At 31.7% G+C, this 19,781-nt stretch overlaps 3 protein-coding genes across 4 annotated transcripts; 1 reads left to right on the top strand and 2 right to left on the bottom strand.

The window, feature by feature from the left end:
* Positions 1 to 9,449: 9,449 nt before the first annotated feature.
* Positions 9,450 to 12,151, bottom strand: LOC100809303 (protein CHROMOSOME TRANSMISSION FIDELITY 7). Of its 2 annotated transcripts, none has more exons than XM_003554415.4 (4): positions 11,811 to 12,151; positions 11,037 to 11,372; positions 10,466 to 10,956; positions 9,450 to 9,736 (listed from the first exon to the last, which is right to left on the bottom strand). In XM_003554415.4, exons 1-4 carry the CDS (start codon positions 11,904 to 11,906, stop codon positions 9,616 to 9,618), a joined length of 1,044 nt encoding a protein of 347 aa, XP_003554463.1. In that variant the 5' UTR covers positions 11,907 to 12,151; the 3' UTR covers positions 9,450 to 9,615. The 2 variants fall into 2 exon arrangements, with proteins under 2 accessions (XP_003554463.1, XP_006604652.2); XM_006604589.4 differs by lacking the exon at positions 11,811 to 12,151 and adding an exon at positions 11,464 to 11,736.
* Positions 12,152 to 12,532: 381 nt separating this feature from the next.
* Positions 12,533 to 17,711, bottom strand: LOC102660932 (trafficking protein particle complex subunit 8-like). Its single transcript, XM_014771706.2, has 6 exons — positions 17,609 to 17,711; positions 14,212 to 14,316; positions 13,892 to 14,054; positions 12,984 to 13,104; positions 12,717 to 12,785; positions 12,533 to 12,610 (listed from the first exon to the last, which is right to left on the bottom strand). Exons 1-6 carry the CDS (start codon positions 17,709 to 17,711, stop codon positions 12,533 to 12,535), a joined length of 639 nt encoding a protein of 212 aa, XP_014627192.2.
* Positions 17,712 to 17,912: 201 nt separating this feature from the next.
* LOC778109 (Dof16) lies at positions 17,913 to 18,728 on the top strand. The gene is given in 1 exon segment (NM_001249774.1): positions 17,913 to 18,728. A coding segment is annotated over 1 exon segment (816 nt).
* The last annotated feature ends 1,053 nt before the right edge of the window (positions 18,729 to 19,781 follow it).

The raw sequence follows: 19,781 nt of genomic DNA on the forward strand, positions 1-19,781 counted from the left end.
ATTTTTAAAATAAATAGGTGCTTTTGGTCAGAATTGGGAATCAAAGATAGCAAAAAGAGTAGCATTTTAATTTTGTTTTGTTTGATGGGTTTTAAATTAAAATTTAAAATTGAAGAAAAATGTTATTATTATAATTAATTTTTTATTATTTTTATTTCCTGTGAGATATTAGAGAGATTTTAAAGGAGAAAGTAACTCAATTTTTTTAGCATGTTAACTAAATTATTTTAAGATCTTATTTTACTTCAATTCTACTATATTAATATTTATAAAGGTACAATAGAATATAATTCATATTTTTCTCTCTCTATCACTATGCAAACTAGACAAGGAAATATTCTGCTCTCACCTTTTATATATTGAGTTAAACCAAATTAAAGAAATCTTTCCTTTTCTCTCCTTCCAGTGAAATACAATGTGTTTGATTTATTTGCAACACACTTTCCAATTCAGTTGAATAGTGTAAAGCTTCTCTCACATTATTGAATTTGCTTTAACATCAATTTAAGCTCTTCAAACAGACATCCAAAGATAATACGCGTAAATTCCTTTGAACTTAGTGTGTCAGTGAAGAAATGACTCAAAATCTAAATTCTAACGGTCTAATGGTGGTTAAAATAATAATAATTAAATAGTATTATTTTAATTTTTAATATAATATATCAAACAAAAAAATATATAACATGACACTCATAAGTTTAAAATATTAAAAATTAAAATTCATTTATAAATTTCGTTTTAAGTGAGGATTTCAGCCTTTGAGATAAGAAAAAATAATAGTAACCCAACGTTCAGAAATAACCAGCTAAATTATACTATATATGATTTACTAATATATATATATATAACATTTTTTTATCCTAATATAAATTTTTATCCTGACAAAATTATCGATAAGTATAATATATATCATATTATTATTAATATAAACTGATATTATTTATATCAATAGATCGATCTTTTTTAATTAAAAAATATTAAACTAACAAAATTTAATCCATCATCAGAGTACAATTGATATTTAATATATATTTTTGATCCCATGCACTTCCTTTCCCTTAAAGTAATTATAATATCATAGCTTAATTTTTTTATTCCAAATTTTGCACCCCACCTTGATTACAACTTTCTTTATCTCTTATTCTTTTTCACACCATATATTATATTTATTACTTTTTCTTTCTTTCATCCTTTTTTTTTCCATCATAATCGGTGTTCTCAAGGCGTATACACAGTTTTTAAGGGTGTGAAAAATACTTTTTTTTTATACTCCATATATTATTATCACACGTTATGCAATAAGTAAAAGCTACCCGAAAGATCAATCAGTTGATACAGGGTTTCATCGGTACTTGCATGATTTCACATTTATCAAAGAGCTAATTAAACTCCCTGAACACGATCATTCTATCTGAAGGAATAACTGACATCATAATCAACCATGCATTTTTTTTGTCTCAAATATTACATTGACAATTTAAGTACTCAACTTATAAAAAACTCTTAAATATCTGAGACAACCTATATGTATATATACCTAGCTAGTATACCATCAGCAGAAATCATAACAAGGTATGGAATTTAATTAATTCAAAAGAAAGAGAATGGCTTCCAATGTAAAGGAACCGAGAAGTTCCTATTAGGGTTAGCCATCCTTCCAGAATCCTCATGAGGCAGAAACTGAACCCTCAAGTCTTCACAATGAGGATTCATCACCACATCCGAGACCCACGTTTCCCCATAGTAAATAGCTTGCACTTTCATTTGCATTCCAAAACTCAGAGCCCCATTTTTCGCTTTATCTTTACCCATCTCCTCCACCAACCGATTCTCCACAGAGGGTTGATTATCCTCCCACCCTTCTCCTCCCTTTGTGAACTTCAAATGCAATTTCACATACTCCCCCTTGTCCAAGTAAAAGGGGTACGAAGACGCCACAGAAAGAGCATCTTCTGGGTTATGCTTATAGAATATAGTGAAATCAATGCTTCGGAAATAGATGCACGACACGTTGGTGTTTGTGACCGTAAACTTGGCATCCCACGTGGCAGAAATTCCTCCAGTACTCCCCGTGGTGGTGAAGTTGGAAAGATACATTGAATTAAGAACGAAAAGTGGGGGAATAGGGTTTTCCTTTGGCGTCCCCAAACGCTTGTATAGAGGTAATAATATTAGCATCATCAACAACGTGAGGCCAAGGAGGTCTTGAATCATTTCGCATGTGCGTGCGCTGATGCTGAATATTTCTTCGGCGTAATAATGTTCGGACGAAATGCCAGACCTAGTGTTTGTGGATTCCACGGAAATTGAGAGGGGTAATTGGTCTTCATGGTTGTCACGATCAGGTTCGGATTGGGGCAGAGGGGAAAACCTTGTTGATGAGGCCATGTCATGAAGAAGAAGGAGGAGGAGGAGGGAGAGAATGGAATATGGGTGGGTAGAGAAGAGAAGGGCGTGAGAGGATTATATATGTGTAAATTAAGGTTGTTAAAAACGCGCAAACAAACACTAATTCGTTGGCGGTTTTTGCATTGATCGAAATGACAATGATGATGAACTTCCCACTACCAATGTGTTCGATTTTCTCCTTGTCAAATATAGATACAAAAAAAATTTAAAAAAAACAGGAAAATAGTCTTAAGGAATGTTACAGACTGGTTTGGCTGCTAAATCTCATTAAAGAAATTACAATTATACCTTATTTTGTATTTTTTTTTATTATGAAAAGATATTAAGAGTATGAAGTATAAGACAAGATGGTGCAGTACTATTAAAAGAGAGAAAAGAAATAAAGATAAAAAGTTATATAAAAAGTGTTATATAAATAATATAGCTCATTTCATTATACTAAATGTAGAGAATTTAATAAAATTAGTCTTTTTTTTTTGTTAAAAAAGCATGAGAAACAAATATATATTTGCATTAAATATATAGAAGTATTAGGTTCACTACATTGATTAGGTGTCAGTATGCTAAGGAATTATCTTTCACAAATTATGTACACAGTTTAAATAAGAGAGAGAACTTAAATAAAGAATGCTACTTTAATAAATTATATATTTACATATATATCATAAAAATTTGACATATAATAATTTTTTTATTTCTGTTAATACAATATATAATTCTCTTGTAACTATTTTTTTTACTAATTTGTCTATTTATTAATTTATGAAGATATTGAGATTTTTTATATAATTTTAAGATACTATATGTATTTATTTAATTATTCTGTTATAAATATTGACAAAATCATTGACATATATATTTCAATAAGATATATTGTTAATAGTTTGTAGAATGTGTACATAAAAATTCACATAAAATATATGATTTATTGTGTTAATTGAAAATCAACTCACAGAAAGTGAATCATCAATTTAGGTTATGAAATTGTAAAATATATGAATTTTCAAATTAAAAAATGAAAATTGATTCTTAAAATTGTAAATTAATAATCAATTTAATTTCTGAAAATTTGATGGTGTCAAATTGGTCTCTTGAAACAGACTCGAAGAGTGCCACTTTTAATGATCAATATTGGTGTACCTTTCAACCACCATTACTATCCATTGATTGAGAAAATCAGAAGCTTCTTGCTGCTGTCTTGGTCACTAGCTTTCTTTCAAGCACTTTTCGGGAGGCCAATTCCTTCGTAGATTGGTAAGCCAAAAGTGATTCCTAGCAGAATGTTCCCCTTGTCATTTAGTCTCTCCTTTATTAATTGGTGTCATCTAATGTCATAAAAATGATGAATTGGAAAGTGAAGTGTCTAGTCAATTAGACACAAATACGTGGTTATCATCTCACAAAGATGAAAATTATTAGTTAATTAAGCACAAATACGTGATTGTCATCTCCTTCACCTGCTTGATTTGGGATTGGAGAGCTTGTGAACCCTCCTATATCTGAGCCAAATAGCATATATAACATAAACTCGAATAGAGTCGAGCTTATAATAACACTTAGCTAGAGATCAATCCCTTGAGAATCATATATATCCTACACCATCAACATTGATTAAGGGATCTTTCATCATTAAAACTACTAATGAGCAATTTAAAAGCAGAAACATCACCATAACTTTAATCGATCTTGATAACATTTCCCTTTATAAAATCAAAAGAACACCCAAGAACAGAAAAGAGCAAAACATAAATATATAGACAAACAAAACTTAATTTAAACTCCGAATTCGAATCGGTAGTTTGCAAGTCATCCTTGAACTAAAACTAATATAATAAAGAAAGGTAAGTTTTATTAAAGGATTATGAAAATTTCCAAGTCTCTTTGTAAAGACCTACATATTTTAGAATTTGCTCGTGGGTTTAAGACTAATTAAAAGAAACGACTATATATAATGAAGACTCTGCAAAAAGAAATATGTCCAATTTCCATAAAATAAAATAAAAAAAGAAGAAGAAGAAATATGTCCAATTAAATAACAAGTGACTATCTATATCGATTCTTTCACAGGTCCCCATTCAATAAGACCTACACACTCTCTAGGCTTGCGATCGATCATATACGCCGCCTCACCCAGCTGATCTCCGGCTACAAACTTAACTTCCAAATTACTGCATTTAGGATACATAGCAAAAATTGCGACCAACCCATCACCCAACCCAACCTCCCCCGTAACCATCATATGTAAACTAAACCTAGTAACTCCACGTTGCACATCTTTTGCAATGGCCTGAACAACGTTGTCATCCACAATGGGTTGGTTCTCCTCCCACCCCGTCGTACTCAACTTCAAATGCACCCTCTTCGTCTCCTCCTCGTCCAACAATAAAACATCGCTTTCTAACGTGTATTTGGGCATACTGAGAGTGATCACCGCTAGCGTTTCGTTTTCCTCGTAGCTTACTTTCGCTTCCAGCTTTAGGATGTTGACGTTGGAGTAGTTCATGACGTTGGAGATGGTTAGTGCCACGTCCCACGTGGATGAAACCTCGCCCTCGGAGACTTTAAGGTGAGGAATGTGGAACGAGTCGAGGAAGAACTTGGGTGCCACGGGATCGAATGTTGGTTCGTACAATTCCCTTTGGCGTAGGGAAAACCCAACGAGCAACATTCCAATCATGACCAAACGTAGCATTATCACAAGGGCATCCCAATCTACACGTTCTTCGTATGGCTCTAGCACTATGTGACGGTCATTTACCTGAATTTGATTGTGCCCTTGTTCAACGTCTTGGGGCAGAGGCGAGAACTGGGTTCTTGATTCGACTTGAGCTGTTGATAATGGCATGATTAGATTTTGATAAACTAATGAAATTGAAATTTGGGAAAACTAGGATGTGAGTTAGATAATTAAAATTGATTGTGTCGCCATTATATTACCGTTTGTGGAAAGGGACGATGAAGACGTTAAGTGCTAATCAGTTAATGTTGACAATGTTACAACTAAAATATATCCAGAAGGGGTTAATTTTGGTGCGCGGTTGCTGAGGCTTGTAGATATATTGATCGCAATGATTAAGCATTTCGTACCTGATTTTTGGTTGCATATTGTGATTTGTTATGGGTGTATATGACATTTTTGTTCTATTAAAAACTCTTCTCAAAAGCTAGAGTAGTTAGGTGGTTATAGGTCCTAGGTGGTTAAATTTTGAAATTTCTTCTCATTAACATTTAATGTTTTTTTTTCTTTTACAGAAACCAACATTTAATGATTAAAATAAATCATATCTTAGTCTTAAAAAATGATATTTCTAAGTATGTGCTTGAGTGAATTTTATTTTAAAATAATTAAAAATATATTAAAATTAAACACCAATATAAAAACTGTAGATTAAACTTAACAACTCGTGTAGGACACGTGACATTAAGTTAGTTAATTACTATTTTGTTGTACAGTAATTATTTTCTTAAAAGGCGTATCAATTAATTAATTAATTAATTAGAGAGAGAACAAGACTAAAACATTAATAGTCTTGAGGATAAAATAATATTAAAATATTGTTAAATTTAATTTTTTTAAAGGTGTATTAATTAATAATAAGACAATAAAATAAAAAAATATTTAAGGATAATGTTAAAAAATAATATAAAAAGTATAGAATACATTAATAGTATAAACATTTTTTTGTATGTTTTTAAATATTTTTTACTGTGGGAAGAAAATGTTATGTATCAACTTTTGACAAAAGAAGCAAATGTCAGGGAATCAAATGTTTTCATATATGATAGAAGTAATAATTCTAATTAATTTATTCATATCTTTTCTAGTAAAATTGTGAAATAAAGGTTATGCTTAATCCAATTTTATGGAACACATATTTTTTTTCCTTAAAGCTACTTTGTGCATGTATCAATTGAAGTTAAAAATAAATTCTGTCCACGCAAATTACAGTATAAATCCAATAGATAAAAATGAAATAAAAGTAAGGATAATGATCCTTTAATAAAATTATTTTTAACTCAAAGTACTTTTTAACATGAAAATTAAACATATACTTTAAAGTTAAAGTAAAAGTTGTTTGATAAAAAAATAGAAAAAATTATGATAGTATGATGTCATCAAATCATAAACTATCATTTATAATAAATTTTTTAACTTTTACAAAATTATCTTAAAAATCACATCAACTTTAAACTCAAAAAATTGTTTAAAATTAAGTCCCTCACTTAATATAAGAATATATTGATTATTTAACATAAAATTATTTTGATATAGAATGGGTTGATCAGACATATTAATCCTTGCTGCGACTGAAACGGATGAAGAATGATGGAGTTCATCGGTCTTTCCAAATTTGGGTAACGTATTATCTTAGTTTCTACTTTCTATTCTAATCCTCAACAAAACGAGGAAAAATTCCTTCTTGATTCAGATGGCAAAAGGATTGGTACCTTTAACACCCGAAGTCCGAACCATCATTAGAGCTACAGCTATTATATATCCTTTTATGGTGAGCTAAAATGAAATCCTTGTTTGTTGTAAGAGTCGGAAAAGGATACTTTTCCATTTCCATCGATGTATCAATTCACAGTAACTAAGATTATGTTTGGTTTCACGTTCAAATGCCTTCAACTTGAGTTTAATGGTGGTCAAACTTAATTTTTCCTTTGACAGTGATGTTTGGTATTATGTTGAAGACGTGATTCTGTGGTTTATATCTAAGTTTGAAAGAATCTACATTAGATATGGTTTCTACGTCAATCAAAAATTAATTCTCTCTTATAAACATGTTATCTTTCCAAGTTTATCCTTTCCTTTCAAACCAAACCCAACCATCTTCCCATGTTCATTTGTACCGCTATTGATGGTAGTTAAAATCCTTACTTATTGCCATTCAAGTGATTTATGAAGAAAATAGTCATGAGCTAGTTTAGACTTGAAGATAGTAATTTACTTCCCTTGTGAATTGCTAATTAATGATGAATAACTTTCCTTTGTAGCAACTTTATTTTCCTTTAAAATTGGATTTTCGATAATGATAGTTTTTATGGTACCACCAAAAAATTTGGAATTTTGTAGACGATTGGTTTTTAACCAATAAAATTATCATGTCATTTATCTTCTCATTAATTAAAGAAACTTTTATTTGTTTCAAATTAGTCATTGATTAATTAATTTTAAAAAAAATTACAACTATTTTAAATTTAAAAATATGATTAAACATAAGTTTAAAATTCTAAATCCTAATCTCTTTAGAGTTTTCATTCACAACAACAAAATTTAACAGGAGAAGAAAAATTACAATAACATGAAAAAGTATCATCATATTCGTCTTCATTTGAATCTTGATTGGTAGAGAAACTTGAACTTGAATAGAGATTTGAGAGTCTCACCCCTCACAGACCGACATGAATTAATGATTCTATTTGTAGTTAAAGTGTATCTAGGCTAATAGTAATACTAACAAGAATATCTAAAAGAGACGAAAGTTTCCGTCTTTTTTGAATACAATTACGTTTTTGGAATGAAATTGCAATTTTATATGAGAAATTTTATAGTGTCAACAAAGGTTAATTTTGTACACACAATATTAATATATTTGCAATTTTATTTCTGTTGAGCGTAATAGTCACTCTAAAAGAATTAATTAGATTTTTAATTTAAAATGGTCACTCTAAAACACTATTGGTTTATAGGGTGAAGAAGATTAGGGTCAAACTTCTAAACTTATGTTTAATTAGATTTTTAATTTAAAATAGTTGTAATTTCAATTTTTTAAAACAATATTTTGATTAATCAAGGATTTTTTTTAAAAAGTTTCTTTTATTATTAAGAAGCCACATGACATAGCAGTTTTATTGGTTAAAAAACCAATAGTCTCAAAATTCCTAAAAAAATTTAGGGTACCATAAAAACTCTCTCATGATAATTACATGTGAATTGTAGTTAATTTTTTTTTTACAGCAATTGTAATGGTTAAGTTAATATTATATTGTTTGTGTTTTTTAAGTAACTTTTAAAACGCTTTAGGAGTCCGTGAATAAATGACAGAGGAAGTTGAAAATCATGGATTAAGTAAAGGTTTAAATATTTTTTTTACTTTTGATTTTTATAAAATTATTTTTTTTAATCCTTATAAATTATATTTGTTTTATTTTTAGTACTTAAAGTATCTTAGATAGCGTTTTAAACAATAAAAAAGGCTATCTAAAATAATATAAGGACAAAAAATAAAATAAATATAATTTACAAGAATTAAAAAAAATTTACAAGAACGAAAAAAAATATGATAAATTACAAAAACTAAAAATATGTTTAAGCCTAATTAAATTATTACGTAAATAATTATTATTTTTCAAACCTAAATGATTAATTTATGTAAAGAAAAACCAACCTGTAAGATACTATTTTGAAAACAATCTGTAAAATTATATTAATTCAAAATCAATTCTACAAACAAACACTAAAGGTCAGGTATAAGTCAATTGAAAAAGCTAAATGGTGCTTTTTGCGTCCATCGTTGGTGAGCCTGTTGGTTTTCCCTCTAATCCTAGCAATTTAGCGAACAAATTATGATATTTTTAAATTTCTAATTTCTAAAGTTCATAACATACTACTGTAACAGATGAGGATCGAATAAATATTTAAATAGTGTTGCATAGCATGTGACAGCAACCCAGCGACTATTTTAAGCCTTCTAAAGGCATCCCCTTGAGTTAAAAGACTTCAAATTTTTCTTTTAAATCATTCAATTCATTATATTACATTTTTTGCTTTTACAATTATCATTATATCAAAATCATTCAAGAATAATTCTATAAATTTTGTTTAAAGTTGAATTTGAAATAAAATTATTTATATTTTAGAACTTGTTTCGAAAACAAAAGTTTGCAGAACAAAACCAAACATATATTAAAATGCCTCAACCACAGTTGTAATAGTCTTAAAACTGGCGATATTCCAAACACGCCACAACTCTGATACTCAAGAACCTAATGGGTAAATCAATTCGGGATGACAAAAGGCTTACAACAATAAGAAGCAACGAAATCAAAGATTCATACTTATATGGGCTAAAAAGGTTATACTTTACAAGAATAATAGCTTATGTTTTTGTTAATTAACAGTCAATACAAGTAATCACTAATCTAAACATGGCTTTATCTGTCAGTACGAAATAGTAGTAGTAACCAATAGTTTTGTTGGCTTTAATACGCCAAGAATGATCCAGTGCCAGTGTAACTTGTTGCCAATGCCTTTCCAGCTGAGGTTGGCTGAGAGAATGCTAGTTGAGAACGTTCAAGCTCAAGATCCTTGCAGAAACTCTTCCTGCCACCAATTTAAAGTAGACCATAAACAAATCACTAAACTAGCAACTGGTTGAAGAATAGTTGCATTTAGGTGAGAGTTTCCAAAATTGATTTCACAAAATTAATTTTGAAAAATTGAAATAACACTTGAGGGTTTAGATGCTTTTATTCTCGAAATTTTTTTATGTAAAACTTGTAAATTTTCAACCTAATGAAAATCTACTTTTATCTCTTCTAATCAGATCAAAATTAAGGCAAAATCAATCTTATATGTTTGACAGGAGGCAAAATCAACTCTTAACATTTACTATTGTGAAACCAAACACACACTAACCAATTAGCACTAATTCAATGCAGCTAGTATTAAAGCTTTCAGAGATATAATTAGTATTACGTATTATTTTGATGCTTCCTATTGTGAAACCAAAACACAGACTAACCAATTAGCACTCATCCAATGCAGCTAGTATTAAAACTTCCAGAGATGTGATGTTTACCTAAAGCCGTGTTCCATTACCTATGTACTAGTTGGATCTATGCATCATTCTCTTTGCATAATAATACACGCAACATAATTTAAACCTACAATCTCATTCAAACTCCTCACTGTTAAGCTAATCTTAATGTCTTAATCTACAGATGCTACAGGAGATTTCAGTTGTTTACAAGCTTTGAAGATTTCCCTAATGAATTGGGCTTTAATTGCCCATCAGAAATGGCAAGTTAAGCCAAATTTAATTTACTTTACCTCACGGCATCAAGCAATTTGCTTGCAATTCCTTTTCTTCTGTTAGAGGGAGCAACCCAAATGGCCCTAATGCCACAAGCAGCGATGGTTGGTTTGCTATCACAGAAGATTGCACCTTCCATCCTTTCAGAATCACTCAAGGAAGCAACTTTTTTTTCAACCTCCCTTTGGAAAATAACATTCCCAAACCGAAAAGTGGTAGAACGCGTCCTCACTTCCCTTTTCTTCACGCTATCAGGAGAGCCAGACACAACTTTGAATGCCTTTTCAATTGGTTCTGCAACGAGGCACCCAACAACCCTGTGAAGAGAAACAAACAGATACACCTTAAAGAGGTCGTGAAGGATCCATCCACACCCAAGCTCAATTTCCATCATACTCACGACCTGCTCAACTATTCTTCTGTGAGAAGTGAGGTCGATCTCCGAAACCAAAATGATTCGACCCGCTTCGAGGGTGGGAAGAGGGATAACATTTTCTTTGGTCCAACCCTGCAGAAGAATGGGAGAAGGAATAAGATAAATTGGGAAAAAAGAAGGGCGAAAAGAGAGAGTGGAAGCAGAGAAGTTACTCTGAATTGTATCCCCTGGGTGTAGGATTTGTGAAAGTGGTTGTGGGATTTCTCGTCGTCTGGGTCGCCGGGAGTGAAATTGATTCCGCAAGTGGAACAGGCGCGTAAGAGGAAATCGGATTGGCCGAAATCGAGGTGGAATTGGGCGTAGCTCCTCTTCTTGTTTTTGACCACCGAAGGAATAACGGCGTTAGGGTTTGGAGGCCTTCGGGTGTAGGTGTTGATGATATGGTGTTGCTGCTTCTCCCAGATGGACAAGTCGTCGTCATTGTCGGCAGAGACGGAAGAGGAATCGGAGGTAGTAGATTTGAAGAAAGCGCTAATCTTGGACTGCATCTGCGAGGATTATGGATGTAAAATTATTTGTTCAAATTATATGATAAGTGCAAATAAGTAATATTATAAAACTACAATGTCCAACAACAACATCTTTAATAATCAATAGCCACATTAATAAAGGCATCAAGTGCGTCTGAAATTCTGAAAACTAAGAGCCATGCCAACTCTCTCATCTACAATATTTCCAGTGTTTCAATGTTTCATATTTTAAGTAAAAACATAACACAAAAGGGTACTAGAGATTAAGCTAGTTAGATAAATCATAGAATTAAATCAAGGGAACTTATTCCTTATTTTGGGAGAAAAACTGAATCCAATTCAACATCCTTCCACTGCTTCTCTACAGAAAATCCTAATCTTGGTAATTTGAACCCATGTAACAACCATGCATCATCAGAAAGCCCACTGCATTTGAAATATAAAAAATAAAATTACCTGCACACCAGCATAACGCTTCCAGGCTTTATCAATCTTGTATTCGGTGGAAATTAGGCGATAATTTGACAAGGCAACTTCATAATCTCCTAACATGAAAGCATAATCACCCAAAACTCGAATCTGGGATTCAATGGAATTAAAGTCATACCTTCAACAATGGAAACCAAAACCATATTAGAAAAATGCAAGAAATTGAATGATACATAGCATGTATATTCTTTCATAACATATATTCCATCTGTACATGATTATAAGACTCTTTCAACACTCTTTAACTAAAATAGTTAATTTAATTAATCATTTTATGCCTATTAATAATTTGTATTATTATTTTAAAATTATCATTTTATTATCTTTCTATTCACTTATTTATCATTAATGTTTGGAGAGAGAATAATTAAGTAAGAGTAAGTAAGGAAAATAAATAATTAATACATCTAAAATATGTAAGACAAACAAATTTTGGAAAAGAATCTTATAATTATAATTAAGGACAAACAAAGTAAATAAATAAATATAACATTGTCACCATTGAAAGAATCTGCACCGTCTTCTTTCCCTTTTCTCCACTATAAATTTTTTATTTAGTTTTTAAATCCTTTTCGTGTTGCAGAAACCTAAAAAAAAAAAAAGACATTACAGAAAAGGGTAAAGGACAATCAGAATATAGGTCAAAATAATAAATATTGGGTCTGAAATAACAAATTCAAAACATTAATTCAAAAAGGGGAAAACCCTTTTTGCTCCATATTTGGAATGATGTACTTGGATGCTAAATCTTGCATTAGATCTTTTATCTGCTCTCAAGGCAACAAAAATGGGTAGCAAAAAATGCATCTACAATGTAAGCATGAGTCCTATATAATGAATCTAACAGCATTGCTGGTAGCAAAAGCAATATACCTCGTTGATATCATCAATGTTGAGAAAGCAACCAAGATCTTGACTAGGAGTAGGTGAGGCATCAGTTATCTGTCACAAATTTCAGGAGACAACAGACTAAATTGCATACTTTCATATGAATGAAACCAAAATTTCATATTATTTTAGCATAGGTTCAAAAGGGCAAAAGAAAAAGGAAAAGCATGAGGCAAGGAAGATGAACTAAATAATCATATTTTTATTTTGGAAAAGAAGAAGCACCTACAAGTCCTCCCCAAACAAACTTACATATGAAGCCCAAGGATTATCTTGATTTTTGATTGGAGCATCCAGGGAAGAATTAATGCAAAGCAACGAACAGTCACTTGCCCCAAATGTACTCCTCATATCTGTCAATCTTTTACTTGCTCTGTTGAAGAAGAAGAATAAGCAACTCGAATAAGTTTAACACTACATACAACTAATAAATCAATTCCCACGGGAAAATAATGATTAGTGAATGCCCAAGATTGCATTAGGTTGCAGCAAACAACTGTCAAGTTTTTCTAATAAAACAATTTTCACTTTCAACGTTAATTACCACACTATGAAATTATGAGAACAAGTGATTGGTCATAGATAAGAAATAAGAATTGCAAAGAATCAATTTGGTTTATACCAAGAAAGTCTACAACAGAAGTCATTTATCTTTAACAGGGATTGATGGAAAGTTACCAAAGCAAAGAAAGAGACTTACATATGGTTTTTATTAACTTGGAAAAAGCTTATGATCAAGTGGCAAGAGGTGTTAAGGAAGACTATGGAAAAGAAAGGTGTTCATGTGGCTTATATTTGGGCTATACAAGACATGTATGAGAGAGTAACTACTAGTGTGAGAGTTCCAAAAGGTGAGACTAGGGACTATTATATTGGGATGGGATTATATTAAGGCTCATCCTTAAGTCCTTGTTTAATCTATTTTCTGATGTGCTTACTAGGGACATACAAAAGATTATCCCTAATTGCAAACTTTTTGCAAATAATATAGTTTTCATTGAGGAATCAAGGGAAGCAATTAACTTTAAACTTGAGCTTTGAAGACAGATTTTGGAAACAAAGGATTTTCATATAAGTAGGAGTAAGACAAAGTATAGACATAGCAATTTTAGCAAGAGACGAGGAATATGACTTGGAAATAAAAATGCGAGAAGTCATACCTGTCTGCAGGGCCATCTTGATTATCATGCACTAACAAGTAATGCTTTGAAACTTTTGGATCCATTGCACCATCATTAAGAAGGGAAGGAAGCTTGTTGGTATTAAAAAGGTCAACAAATCTGCTAATAGGTTGTTCATCCTTTGATGAAACAGCTACAAGACCTGCAAGTTATTTTCAGGAGGAAAGATAAATAAATCAGAAAAGATACATTCAGAAGAAGGAAAGTAGAAGAAAAATTTAAAAGCTAATTATGTATTGATACTAGTATACTACTATGTAAGTTAAAAAAGAAGAGCTCTAAGTGATCCCAAATCTTACATATCACAGGATGGTCAAATGCTTCATGGTCTGAAAAGGAAGCCACACGAACAAGCTCTTTATTGAGAAACTGAAACCAGGAAGGTGTATTTTGGTATTCAGAACCTACAAAAGTATTTGTCAATCAAACCCAGTCTTAGACAATGACAGAACTAAACTACCTTGACATCACACATTTCACCACTGTAAACAAGTGGTGCCTAGCAGAGCAATAATATTTGCTCAACCTTGTCTTGTTCGATTAAAGTTTAATGAAACTAAAAAGCTCAGTGTCCGAGCTCAGCTCAATTCCAACCCCAAGCAATTCAAAATTAGTTATATGATGTGTATGGTAAAAAATAGAGTAATTATAATAAGCATTTTAGTCTCTGACTTTGTACTTATTTTACAAATTAGTTCATATCTTTTGTGAAATGTAAAAAATAGTCTCTATCTTTAACTCTGTTATGCAACTAAGTTCCTACAGTTCTATATGACAAGTCTTTGGACTGAATTGAAAAAGACCTTCATTCCTCTCATAGATCTTGGCTCTTGATTCCTGATAATGGATATATATGAGTTATTTTGATGATAAAAATATATTGAAAATATCTTTAAAAATATTTATTTAGCAGTTATCTTTAACTTAAATATTAAGATTTAATATTTTTTTTATTTATGACTTGCAGGTATGAAAAAGAGAGATTAAAAGAGAAAAAGATCAAAGAAAATATACAAAATATGAGAAAGTCTCGAGAAGATATGATTAAAAGCAAAACAAATCCAAAAAATATCAAAAATGAAGATTTCTAACATCAGGCCAAAGTCTACTACAACAAATATAACAAGGGAGTCAAGTCAAGCAGAAAAACACACCAAAGAACCCCCTCGGGCTTTCATTTACTCCCTCCCTTTCTTTCACCCCTTTTATTCCATCAGTTGTTCTTATGCTCCATCCATTATAAAGCCTTCAATGGTCATGAGTGGTTAAACTCCTAGTTAGGGTCTGACAGAGTTAAAAGCCAAATGATGTATGATGTACTCACTATTTATCAATCCAAAGATGTTTTCTATTTTTAGGCCAAATAATGTGGATTCGACACTTGGACTTCCAAGTACTTTACTACTTGTGACAAATTTGGTAGACTTGTCAACGAGTTAACAATTCCACCACTTCTTTTGTCTTGGGTTCTGTTGCTTGCAGCTCCTTCAAGGGTCAGGGTGCTTCTGCTGCAAATGTGTCTTCTTCGTCTGCTTTAACTCAACTCCATAATAAATGAAAGCTTTAGCTCAGCTCCACAATAATTTTTGGTTCCGTCCCAAATTGGTCGTGCAGGAAATAAGACTTTTTCTTATACAAAGACGATGTAGACATTTTTTTGTCATGCTTCTCTTTCCTTTGAAGGTATTTATCTCATTTTTGCATACATGTTTTTTTTATATATATTTTATTTTTGCACATTCAAACGTGAGATAAGAAAAAAAAAATCTTCTTCTACTAAACAAATTAAAAAGTATCCTTTTTTTTCCTACTCTTTCTTTTTACTCTCTTAAACAAAGTAAAACTTTATATAACTTTACTCTGCATACACAATACAACCATAAATCTAAAATTTTTCCCTTTTCTTGCATAATTTGAAATAACTAATGCAGTTGCACATGATCACATGCTTTTGGTTACAAATTTCAGCTCCCGCCAAAGCTATTCAATACGTTTTGTGAATGAACGATGAAAGATTAATATTAGTAGTACTGCAGTCACACATGCATCTACGAGGACTCATCTAAACTATTAATTCAACTTCAGTTGCCATTATTTTCACAAAAATCTCCATAATTGATCGACTCACAAACAATATTTTACCGTGTAAAGAACACCACTGTGTATTCGTGTTGACAAATGCTAACGTATCTTGAAGAAATGTGAAAGAACTGCACTACGTTTTTGAAGTGAAAACTACACTGCGTTTTTTGTTATTTTAATTTTGAAGTACAATTACTTCATAATATCAGGAGATTTACCCAGCCTCCCAAGCTTTGCAATAAATGACAGGAGTGAAGCCCGTGGAACACTTGCATCTGTCACTTTTCAACTACTTGGAAAAACTTTGACCAAGTTTTCATGGAATCCATTATTAGAAACGTCTAAAATTGTCAACAATACACCTTAGAAACGGCGTTACGTTCAAATTTAACGACAATGACTATTTTACAACAATTATGCAAAGATAAAGACTATTTTTTACATTTAAAAAAGATAGGGACTAATTTGCAAAATGTGTATAAAGTCAGGGACCAAAATGCTTATTCACTCGTAATTACTTATTAAAAAGATTGTGTTGTTAATTTTTTTAAATAAAAAAATAGGATTTGGACATTTAAAAAATACTTATTTTACAAGACAACTCTTGTGACGTGATTTGCATTTTTGAAATATCAGCTGTATTTTATTTGATATTGTTTGGCTAAGTTAATTAATGGGAAAGATAAAAAACAAGAGAAAAAAAAGAGAGAAGAAGAAGCATTCATTCGCAACAAGTAACGTTTGTGGTGGAGTGTCATTTGCTATTTCATTGATATACTACTATAGTTGTAAATTTGAAAAGAGTTGCATGATCCGAGAAGCTCAAGATCCAAGCATTAATAACTATCTCTTATTATTATTATTTTGAAAGAGACATTCTTTCTTAAGAAAGTGCCTACTCAGTTTAATCCCATGTGCCCCTTTCTTGAAGAAGAGTCGAACTATTAGCGTACTGCATGTACATTAGTGAAGTGAAGCGAACGAATTAAAGTTGACATAACTTACAAGATTGAACTATGCATTGACCGAAATATTTTGTTTAATTTCCAGTCAGATTACTTCCTCTTTAACTTTATATTATATAGAAGAAAAGATGAGTGAAGCACTTCGTCTAACAAAAACAACGCTCCAAAGTACTGACATAAACCAGAGTTCAGAATGAATCAAAACAGGAAGCATTATTTGTAGTTCATTGCATAACAAACAAGCTTGGTTTAAATTCTAATAGATATCAGTTTAATCACAAATTGAGCAGCGTAGAGAATAAGCCAAAGCAAATCAACAGTTTGAAAAGAAACCAATAGTGGAATCAGTAAAAATTAATGCAAAAAAAAAAAAATATTAACTTATTCAGCGCACGAGGGCGCGGAACAATGATTAGGAGGCAACATTAAAAAACTATAGTATATATGAAGCTGTGATTTCATTTTGCTTGATTAGTATGGAAAAAGCAAGATGAGAGAAATATGTGATAAGGCTAAATATTTCTATTTTCAAGAGTCAAGGGATCCAGGTTGGGATATCGATGTTAAACTTTTGTTGAGGGATCTGCTTCTCATATACCTAAGCGGTTGGTTGTTGAAAGATGAGACTTGAAATCATGCTACCGAGGACTTTGCCTCCCCAATCTTCCCACATCTCCACCAATTAAACACCGACACCATGCATCAGCCCACGGGCCAGTGACACCACCTGCCCTATGCATGTTCATGTGCATGGCCGCATATACATATCCAAATACCCTTGATCTCACGTGCATTATTTTTTAAAAACAAACTTCACCCCAAAACACTCAATAACTCAAGTTTCATCACCCCACATATAATTTTAATTAAACTCTAGTTAGCCTTTTGCACTTCACCTTAATTTCTTGGTATATATATATATCAGCCCACTAAAGAGAGAGAAATGAAGTAACATGATGGAGAGAGGGTGGAAGGCTAATAATGTTGAGATTTCACCAAATTGTCCTAGGTGTGGTTCTACCAATACCAAGTTCTGCTACTACAATAACTACAGTTCAACTCAACCACGGTACTTTTGCAAGGGCTGCAGAAGATACTGGACCAAAGGAGGATCCCTCCGCAACGTGCCGGTTGGTGGTGGCTGCCGCAAAAGTAGAAGCGCTAAGTATAATAAGACCTTCAGACAAGCCAATAACTCAGTTGGCTATTCTGATGATTTAATGGCCTCACCTAATTCAGTGGTGTCAGATGCTCCAAGTATTGATCTAGCACAAGTTTATGCGAGTTTTCTCAACCAGAAGCCAGATCAAGCCGTCCAAACAGTTCGCTATCCTAACGAACCAGATTATTATTCATGCCTATTGAACTCTACTGATTTTGGCCATAGTGCTCTCTCTGAAGAAGAACTTGGTCTCATTGATTGTTTGCATTTTCATGAACAATCCACAGAATCACATTTCGGTGAGAGTATCCAAATGTATCTTTTCGGGTTCAACTCTATCCAGAATCATCAAGAATATTACAGTAGCAGTTATGATACCACAAATAATACAAATTTTGAGTTGCCACCGTTGCCTGGTGAAGAGACAGAAATCTCACACGGTGATATGTTGTGGTCCAAATCCAATTCTGAGATGATGCTCGATCATGCTTTGCAAGCCTCCCAACCGCCCCTTTTTGGACCTCAATCTCATGATGCAGACTTCATTATGGGAAATTGTTGGAGCCACTTCGATTTGCCAAGGGATGCTTCTTTTTCCACGCTTTGATAATATGTATGATTCTTCAATACTATTGCCTCAATTTGTTTTGCTTCTTATATGTAATTTATAGTTTATGTATAGGTTCGGTCAAATCCACTAATAAATAATTTGAATATGTAAGCAAATACAGTCTTAATTTGTGCTATATGTTCCATAATTACTTAATAAGGATCAAAAACTCTTTTCTATATATCTTGATGAACACATTTCAATATCTGTACTTCAATCTAGCTCTACAGTTTTGAGTTTATATATATATAGATCCGTTTTACTCTTCTTAATCATTTAAACCTAAAAACACGGAGAAAGATAAAGCAGAAGTATAAAAACAAATAGATTTCATTAGGATTGAAAGCTGAAAGAAAAAGAAAAAAGCCCAGATGAACCATTTAATATTGAATCGTAACAGTAGAGCTTTTTTTTTACACCACAGTAGAACGGTTAAGCAGAAGGAATTATTCAATCACTTCTTTTTTTTTCCTAGCAATAAGAAATTTATCTGTAAGCATCAAAACTCACATCACTTCCTTTAATTACAACTTTCCAGCAATTCCCCGAATTGAATTGAATTACCTGAGCAATTAATTGGGAGAGTTACAAAGAATAATGGGCTTCAATTGAAACCATCAATGAATTTATGTGAACGTGATTCATGAGATTAATAAGATTGAACAATTGGCTTCAATTAAATTAATTATATGTAATGGTGTCGCATGCTAGGAGGAGGAGGTGGAGTTTTCGGGGTCTGGGCTTTTTCTTCCTTCAACTTCCAATCCTAAATAAAATCTATTTGTTTTCTTTTTTATCTTTAGGTAATTATGAATAAGATCCTTTAAGAAATCTCATTAGTGTGAGCACTTTATACAAAAATAATTAATTTTTTATTTAAAATATTATTATAAAGTATATACCGTTCGATTATTTTATATCAACGGGTTAAATTTGATATAAATCTAATGACTTTAGTGTAAATGAATTATATAAAATATATACCGACTTGGTAAGGATTTCTCTCACTAATTTATCTCGACATTATTTTGATGTGAGACTTTAATCTAT

Source organism: Glycine max, chromosome 19 (assembly GCF_000004515.6).
Source record: "Glycine max cultivar Williams 82 chromosome 19, Glycine_max_v4.0, whole genome shotgun sequence".
Taxonomy (NCBI): domain Eukaryota; kingdom Viridiplantae; phylum Streptophyta; class Magnoliopsida; order Fabales; family Fabaceae; genus Glycine; species Glycine max.

Coding starts and splice junctions, on each gene's coding strand:
- LOC100809303 (XM_003554415.4), bottom strand. CDS start 11,906: ATGTTAGGAGATTATGAAGTTGCCTTGTCAAATTATCGCCTAATTTCC. Junction 11,373..11,810: donor AGCGTTATGCTGGTGTGCAG/GTAATTTTATTT, acceptor TAATCCTCGCAG/ATGCAGTCCAAGATTAGCGC. Junction 9,737..10,465: donor AAATTGCTTGATGCCGTGAG/GTAAAGTAAATT, acceptor AATTGGTGGCAG/GAAGAGTTTCTGCAAGGATC.
- LOC102660932 (XM_014771706.2), bottom strand. CDS start 17,711: ATGCACATGAACATGCATAGGGCAGGTGGTGTCACTGGCCCGTGGGCT. Junction 14,055..14,211: donor ATTTGACCATCCTGTGATAT/GTAAGATTTGGG, acceptor AATAACTTGCAG/GTCTTGTAGCTGTTTCATCA. Junction 12,611..12,716: donor ACATTGATGATATCAACGAG/GTATATTGCTTT, acceptor CCTTGAGAGCAG/ATAAAAGATCTAATGCAAGA.